The sequence below is a fragment of the Poecilia reticulata genome, linkage group LG15 (assembly GCF_000633615.1).
Source record: "Poecilia reticulata strain Guanapo linkage group LG15, Guppy_female_1.0+MT, whole genome shotgun sequence".
Classification (NCBI taxonomy): Eukaryota; Metazoa; Chordata; class Actinopteri; order Cyprinodontiformes; family Poeciliidae; genus Poecilia; species Poecilia reticulata.
Window position 1 is genome coordinate 26,112,760 of NC_024345.1, and position 9,033 is coordinate 26,121,792.

A 9,033-nucleotide genomic window follows, 5' to 3' on the forward strand; every position below is an offset into this window, starting at 1 on the left:
CAGATTATCCCTCTGAATGTCTTAAATGATTAGACTAATACTGATTGCATTCAGTGTTTTCTGAGAAATGTGACAAATTCAAACTGTTGTGTGTAAGAAAAAAGCTATTCTGCCATCACTGGACCCTGTTGCAAGCTTCACATGTAACCAATGAATCCCTAAAATCACAGCTGCGCTTACATAAGCGAACTTATTGGTTATTTGAAGCAAAGTAAATCTCCTCAATCCAAAGTCTTAATGAACAACACAAGAGTGCGGACGCAGTGTGTAAAATTGAGTCATCATGCAGGTTCTGAGTGGGAAATCACTTCCAGCCCGAATTATCCAGGGTCCGGTTGAGTGTTTGGACCTAAATAAAGCTCCTTAGAGGAGAACGTCACAGAGAAAAGCCTTCATAGATTAATATTTAAAACTATCAGGGGCCGCTTATTGTTTGGAGATGTTAAGCATTTTAAGAATCAACAGTTTTTTTGTCTTCTTTCATAATGACGCTTCACATCCCTGCAGAACCGACTCCCACGTCCAGTCCGGCGGGTTATTATTATTAGGAGTCGTTAAACTAAATATATCTGGCTTCGGTCGGCTGTCATCGCGTCACAACAAGTGAGATTATCCCGCGGAGTTTTCTCTGAGAGGTGTCGGGTTTGGTTAGAGGGGGGCTATAAAAGGAGGGGCGGCAGCAAGTGGCTGGCACTCATCACCCAGAGACCGCGGAGGCTTGAGATGCGAAGAGGCTGCGGGTTTGACCCTCAAACAGCTGTCTGCCTTCATCCGCATGAAAAGTTAAGGTTTTCCTTTCGAAGGAAGAGGAAACACCTTGGATGCGCTGCACTCGCAGGTCTTAATCGCCACAATGGCTCTTTGGTGCAACGCCTGCAAAAGTCCCGTCAGCTCTCCGTGCACATCCCACCATCAGCCCGGAGACCAGCGCCGCTCCGCCTGCAGGAGGTTCAGGTCAGTTCTTCTTCTCTGATCGGTGCTCAAACGGGGGTGCGTGTGCCTCTGGTGGTACAGGTTACATCACAGGTTAATTGAATGTTGTGGTAGTTGATTCTTTCTACTGGAACAGAATCATTTAACCAAACCGTGACTTTTATCACATATTTCCGTGTTACAATCACAAATATAGTTATTTTTCAACTTCATCCCCACAGTATGTTATATTGCTGGTTCAGCTCTCATATAACCTTCTTCCACCCATTTGCTACATCTCCCTGCATGTTTTGTGGCAATATAAGCTGGATTTATTCTGTTTCTTCCAACAGTGGCTTTTTTCTTGCCACTCCTAAAGATTTATGAAGCAAGTAGTTGCAACAGATTTTTTCCACCTGAGCTGTGGGTCTCTGTTGCACCTCCAGAGTTACCATGGGCCTTCTCTGATTAATGTGTTTACCTGTCAGTAGGTCTTTTAACCTAACAGTGCTCCAAGTGTCAGCTGTGTTAAATTGTGTTTTATTTAGTGCTATCAAAGAAAAGGGGGTTGAAAATATGCAGGCCACACTTTTCAATTTTGTTTTGTTTTTTTTTAAAAACGCTTTTGAAAACTACATAATACATTTTCTGCTTAATAATTAATAAATTCATTTTGTTGTTTGTTTGTACCAAATTTCAATAAAGAACATTAAAGTAGTCACTTAATCAAAACTGACAGTTTTTATTGAATGGTTTGTAAAAACCCAACTTACTTCTTGTCATCTAGCAACTGAGTAATTATTCTCTCTTTTTTTTTCACCGATGTCTTGCAATTCTGTGACTTTTCTTCATATTGAAAATTGTCTCTTTATAATCAGATGCCGTCCAGTTTGTGAGCCAGGTGCATTTAATTCTTGTTTTGATTTGAAGGGCTTCTGCACAGTCTGAGCTGGTTTCTAAATGAAAGAAAAATAAAAAGAAGTGACATAATTGGAGCAATTAAAATTTCCATTTGCACACCTTCCCAGTTTTCCTGTATGTTTGCTGGTTGGGATTAATGCATTTTATTGTTATGACGTTTTATAGGCTGTTGAGACACAAGGTGGAGAAAAATGTGCTTCAGCCTCAGTGATGCTCTCAAAACTCATCCAATAATTTATCCCCTTTTTTTTTTAAATTCCTGAGCCCTATTTATAAACACGTCTTGACTGAATTTAATATTAATATCTGATCAGGAGTTTGACTGTGCTCATGCTTGGATACAGAGTGATCTCACTCTCCTTTTGTGGCACTTTCTGTGTGGTGTGACGTGGGGTGCTCCCGCTCCAAGGACGCCCACTTTATAAGGCAATGAAGGGAGAACGAGGAGCTCGGCCGCCCCTCCTATCCTGTGTGCGTGACGCCCACGCCCGTAGCCCCGGCAGCTATAAAAACCCAAGGCTCTGTGAGGATGGACCCAGACAGACTCTGATCATGCAGACTAAGTGCATGGAGAGCCCTCATCGCTCTACTCAGCCTCTCCTGTCAGCCGTTTCCATAGGAACTCTTCATATTCAAAGTGGGCTTTAGCTCAGACGAGGCCAAATCTGTGTTTTGTTTTGAAGTGAACAGAATGGAACCAGATTAGTTTTTTTTTTGAGAATTTTGTAGATTTTTAGGTCACAGCTCTCACACCAGCAATCATGGTCTCCCACAGGTCCACTAAAGGAGCCTCCAAAGCCCGGAGAGACCACATCAACCATGAAATCAGGAATATGCGCTCTCTGCTCCCCATCAGCCAGGAGGACCAGGAGCGCATGTCGTACCTTCACTCCATGGCCGCCATCTGCACCTACATCCGCAAATCTGTCCTCTTCCAGGGTGAGTTCTGCAAACTTATCGCAAGTTAAATTTACTCCAGTACTTTTATTTGAGTAACCGCGGGGGGAAAAAAAATTTGCTTCTATGAGTATTTTTTCTACGCTGTACTTTTTGCTTTTTCTTGAGTGAGTTTTTTGAGTGTTGATACTCTTTGTGAATAACTCCACTGAGTGAAAAACAAGCTTGTTTTAACAACAACAAAAATCACCAGACACACAACTGCAGTTTTTGATAAAGTTTAATAATTACTTTAATGAAAGACAGTAATTTGTAAAAAAAAAAAAAAAAAAAAAGTTTATTTTGCTGGATGTTGTTATTTTGTAATTCTGTTATTTATATGAATTATTTTCACTTATTTTGGCCTTACCAAAAAATTCCACATATCTACATGCCAACATGTAGATGTTGGCATGTAGATATGTTGATGACGTAATTTTAATAACTTTTTACTATTACTTTATTCGAAATGATATAGTGCTACTTTTACTTCAGCATATTTTTTTCAACACCGAATCTAGATTCATTCTGCATTACAGGGAGGATTATGATGCTCAGTTTAAATGTGTTATATGAACAACATTAAGAACATGGCAGCTGTGACAATCTGCAGAGACAGAGGCTGAATTCGTCCTTTCATCCTGCAGGGCTCCCGGCTGGGGAACGGTCCCAGAGCGCTCTGCAGTACGAGGCCTTCCTGGACGCTCTGCACGGGTTCATCCTCGTCACCACGGCTCAAGGCAGACTGGTTTACGTGTCGGAAAATGTGGCTGAATACCTCGGTCCGTCCATGGTGAGCGTTGAAGCCTCACGTTTAGTTGTTTTGCTTCTTTATAAACTTTGATCTGTTAATGTAACCCTGTGTTGCTTTTCCAGGTAGATGTTCTACAAGGAGACACAATCTATGACTTGGTGGAACGATCTGATGTGGATGTTATTCGCTCCAACCTCAACACGGAAAGCAACTTATTTTCAGGTAACAATACATTCCTTTATTTATAGTTTTAAGCTTAAAAGTAAACCAAATTCTTCTGCAATCAGATTGTACTGTCCACATTTTGGTTGCACATTTTGAAATAAAGCTGGTCTTAGATACTCCAGATGCACAACAAAAATGATAAAACTCTTGTATGTGGAAAAATATTCCATTTAGAAGTAAAAGACGTGTAGCTGTAGATCCAGAAGACCCAAAAATGGACCAATTTCAGTTTATATCGTCATCAGATTTTCTTATTTGACAAGATTTCAAATAAAACTCCAGTAAGTTTCCCAGGGACTTTGGAAGAGAGTCAGGCACACAGCATCCCACCTGGAGTGTTTTTCTGCTTAATCTCAAGTCTCCTCTGATGGAAACAAAATTCCAGATTAAATCTCAGTACAGAGTTTTGTTGAGCAGAAAATGCTTTTTTTTCTGCCTGGCATGTAGGAAGTGTCTAATGGTTGTTATGGAGACCTGAAGATTGCACTCTGTGCTGCAGTGAGCGTTGGAGATTTTCTTCACCTTTCCTGCAACTCCAACAAGATAAATGCCAGTTCTGGTTCTGCCTTGTGGCTAATATGGGCCTCTGTTTAATGTCTTATTCATAAGCAACAGAAATTCATAGATTATTAATTGGAAGTTCCTAGAAACTCTGGTCGACCTAAAGAAGTAAAGTGTGGGTGCTTTTGTTGTGGTTGCAAAGTTTCAGCGTCTATAAAGACTAAATTTCCATTTTGCTTTATATTTCTCAGAGAGGAGCTTCGTGTGTTGCATGTTGGCCTCCAAAGCCTTTAAGCTCCAGTTTGGAAGCTGCTGCTCCATGCTGGTCAGAGGAAACTTCCAGTTCTTCCCTCAGCCCTCGTCTGCAGCCGCCCCCACCGTCCAGCCTTTGTTTGTGGCCCTCTGCACCCCCACTGTGAATCGCCTGACCGGCGCCAACTCTCACTTCTGCCACAGCTTCAGCAGCACCCACAGGCTGGACATGGGCTTCACTCAGCTCTCAGACAGGTGAACGCAAACTCCACAGCTTAGGCTACGTTCGCACAGCAGGTCTTCATGCGTTTTTCTGATTGTTCTGTTGAAATATAATTTTTTCTTACATGGTCAGGGAGCTAAGTAAACCCAACCGCAGTCAGATTATACAAACGGTTTTCGTCTCCTGACGTTGAGATCACACAGCATTGCATTGTTTACAGAAGTAATAATACATGGAGTTGTTTATGGATCAATTTTTACAGATTCATAAAGATAAATAACTGTGGTGGAAAAAGCCATTTGTAGGTCATATTTGGGCAAAACAGTGGATTTATGTCACATTTTCCTGTTGTATTTTCATATCTTTAGGCCGGGATCGCTGTCTGTGGTTTCTGATTGTTATTTATTTTTATTTTCTCAGTGTTTTATACTATTTGGGGTATTCAAGGGAGGAAATGATCAATCGATCATGGTACAGCCTCTTGCATCCTGAAGATCTGCCACTGGCTGCAACTTCTCATAAAAGTTTAAGTAAGTATTTTCTATATTTCTAAAGCTAGCGGCCAGGTTTTTATTGGTGAATAACTTGTTTCTCTCCTTTATAATAAGCATAATTGCCTTTTTCTCCAGTGCAGGCAGAAGAGGGATTCCAGGTGGAGATGATCCTGAGGCTCCAGAGCACAGATCTGTCATGGACCTGGATCTATATCCGAGCTAACAAGGACCCAGAGTGCCAGAGCATCAGCTGCACTAACTACATCATCAGGTGTGATGAGGCTCTGAGGCAACCCCGAACTGACAGTGTTTCACTTTTAAAAGTCTCTTAACACATCTTTTTTAATCTCACAGCGAAACCGAGGCCAAATTTCTGCAGAAGAAAATCAGCAGCGCCGCCTTCAAGCCGCCGTCTGTGCCAAATTACCTCTACTTTGCTCCAGAGGTGCCTCAGAGTCGGAGCGTCAGCACTAAATGTTTTAAAAGGCGGAGGATGTGTGGCAGCCAGAGTGAGGAGCTTGGAACCACAACAAGAAGGGAATCTGAGGAAGACATTTACTGTGTGTTTTGCCCGTCCTCCCAGGGTAACGGCTCTCCTGTTCCCCTGGGTGAGAGCCCCGCGCTGTTCACCCCTCCCTACAGCCCAGCCTCGTCCAGCTCCACTCTGCAGCCGGAGGAGCTGAACTCTGACCTCCTGATGGATGTTCATGCATGTGAAGATCAGCTGCCAACCTCTCCTGACGTCTCTCCCTCTTACTACTCCTACCAGGACACGAGACTCGCCTGTCGCCATTCACCTGCTGACTCTTTACTCACAGCCGCTGACCAAGTCTTTGAACACAGAGACTTTGACCTGTTCACCGGCAGCTCCCCGCACTCCTCCTCGTCCTCATCTTCATCTCCAAACTATGATTTCCAGGCTTGTCCGGCCGACGCTCGATTGGTTCCCGACTGTTTCTTTGTGTCGGAAACATGCGAGAGCCAAGGGGAGAGCGCGTCCCTGCATCCGGACGACTTCAACCTTCTGGACGATCCACAAGGGGGCAGTCTGGTTCAGCTTCATCAGGTGCCCCAACAAGAACTTCTCATGCATTCCAGCATTCTGACTCCCACCCAGTCTCCGGCAGCGGCAGAGCCGAACCTCTATGACGAGGGGGAGCAGGCGGCCATCAGCATCCTGGCCCAGCAGATCTCCTCTCTTGCCAGCAGCTTCAACCTGCACCGCGACCTGAATCCTCTACAAAACGCGGCGCTGGCAGCCAACGCTGACTGGCTCCAAGGCTCACCTCTTCCTTCAGCCCTTCTCCCAAAGCAGGAGCAGGTCTATGATGACCGCACGCTGGACAGCATCCTCAAAGACCTGAACGTGGTCTCTAGGAAAAGTAGTCCGTCCAGTCCTGACGTTGTTTCCCGCAGCTACCAGCAGGGCCTCGTTTCAGGGGAGCCGGTCAGCACAGGCAGCTTCACCTTGTGTCCCTTCAATGTGCAGCTGGGAAACCAAAGCAGAAACACTGAGTTGCATCAACTCAACCACTACATGCAGAGGAGCCTCCAGCAAGGTAAACTTTCCTAAAGCATACATTATTTTTGCTGTGAAGAAAAATATTTACCCCCTTACAGATTTCCATTTTGTCAGGTAAAATAGGTTTTTCAAATTACCGTTTTGAGGTGACGATTTAATTTATTAAGGAAAAAAATTGATCCAAAACAACCTGACCGTACATGTAAATATTGCTGCGACTTAAACCAAAAAAAAAAAATGACTGTGGAGAAATTTTTATTTCTCTGTATTGAGAATTGGTAGCTGTGTTTCAATTACAAATGTGGACAAAACTTTGTCAATATTCCACTAATGTCAAAAAAACAACAACACAATTATGCAACTGCTGTGTTCCCATTAAATAAGAAACACAATTAAAATCAAACATGAATAAGTTTGTCCACACAATAAGTCATTAAAAAACACATCGTCCACCTTCCACTTCCTGTCGTCTTCTTCGTCTTTTCCACCTGTAGTAACATCCGGTTATTGATCACACTTTTTTTTTAATGCAAATAAATTGTTTCCATTGAACTCATTAAGGCGTTCCAGAAATAATTTTGACAGACCAACAATTCCTGGTTCACCACTTTTCCATGTTTTCTCCATTTTCAGTAACATTTTCCACACCAGGCCTACGTTATATTGTCAGTTTAAATTACTTCTTGATTGTACAGATCCAGCAGTGAAACTGAACCAAATCAATTCTTTTTCACATAAAGCCTCCCTGATTTAGATTTTATCATAACAAACAAAATTATCATGTGATGTTTACCAATGTCTGACATTAAAATTCAGATGATATGAAACATCTAGGTGCGACAAAACAAAGCAAAAAATAGATCTGTAAGAGGGTAAATATCAGCTATGTATGTACAGAACTAATATCCACTCTGTACCTTTTGTCTCCCTGCAGATGGACTTGCTGAGGAGAACTTGTACTAAAATAAGTCTGTGACTTACTGTGCTAACACCCGTATGACATATTGTCAGGGCAACCCTCCTACGACGGACTCAAAGAGAGAGAAAAATGGACGTCAGCGCTTAGATGCTGTTTGCTTTACCAAAATAAGCCGAGATGAATTGTCCTGTTCTGTCAGCTCTGTCGTAACTCCTCCACGCACTGCTGTGGGGTGTGTTTTATGTTTTGCTGATGTCTTTCATTCTTAGAAAAAAGTAAAGGTACTTTAATAATACCTCTGACAGGAGTTACACACTGAAATCGAGGTATATTTTTCATTTAATACTAAGTGACCACAGTTTACTATTGAGCACTTTATCAAAGTCACCGACCGAAGAATTTCATAACAGAGGAGATAGAAACCTTGATTTAACCAGGATAAGCTTTAACACATTAATCATCACTTTTAGTAAAGAACCAGCTATTGCTACTTTCCAGGTGCCTTAAAACTGGTCATAAAGATGTAGTTTGTTAGACCGATGTTTGCCGATTTGATGCAAAAGTGACTCAATGTTTTCATGCTGTCAGGGATGCAGGTAAACCAGCAGCAGCAGGACAGATGTAATGATTGTAAATGCAGCTTCTACCTCAGTGGAAAAGCTCGACACATTCCAAGTTTGTATTTATTCTGTTTTACCTTCTTCTATTTATCGACAGTTCAATGCTTATTCTATGTATATTTCTTTTTTTTTCCATGGTACTGGATCCCTGTACGTTTTTCTGTTCAGAGATGTAAATAAATCACATGGAAAACACATTGATAGTTTTTCTCTCTATCGTTTTCATGAAATGTAATCAATAATTCTTGTAAAACATGATGAAATGTAGCATTTAACTTAAACACAACGGTGCTAATCCAATAGGAATTTTAGCAAGAGTAAAACCAATATGTTATTTTCACAAAAAAACTTCAGTTGGTAGAGCTTTTGTGGCTAAGAAATCCCGACGTACACACAATTAACAAGAAAACAATAAAAGTGTTCACTGTGAGTCATGTAAAAATGTTCATCCTGCTTTAAACCTTCCTTTGGTCTCTGCTGATTCCTGTGGGAGCAGCACATGTTGTCTCTCCCTAGCTGCTCAAGTCTGCAGTAAGTTCGCCAACGAGTTTGTAACTTTTACCAATGTTCAGTTTTATGCTGGTGGGTTTGTCAAAAAAACAACGAAGCAGCAAAACAAAAGCTGAGGAGAAATTATCCGAGATCTTTGGATTTACACGAATAGTTTTTCTTTTTACACTCATCATTAGCATGAACTGTCTTTTAATAGGTTATTCAAAGAACAATTTCAGGGTTAACTGATGAGATAACTTCA

At 41.8% G+C, this 9,033-nt stretch overlaps 1 protein-coding gene across 1 annotated transcript; it reads left to right on the forward strand.

Annotated features, from left to right (window-relative positions):
- Positions 1 to 624: 624 nt before the first annotated feature.
- npas4l (neuronal PAS domain protein 4 like) lies at positions 625 to 8,476 on the forward strand. The gene is made up of 9 exons (XM_008430224.2): positions 625 to 954; positions 2,609 to 2,772; positions 3,417 to 3,562; positions 3,646 to 3,745; positions 4,501 to 4,756; positions 5,145 to 5,254; positions 5,354 to 5,489; positions 5,573 to 6,777; positions 7,675 to 8,476. The coding sequence occupies exons 1-9, from the start codon at positions 854 to 856 to the stop codon at positions 7,701 to 7,703; spliced, it is 2,247 nt and encodes a 748-aa protein (XP_008428446.1). The 5' UTR covers positions 625 to 853; the 3' UTR covers positions 7,704 to 8,476.
- The last annotated feature ends 557 nt before the right edge of the window (positions 8,477 to 9,033 follow it).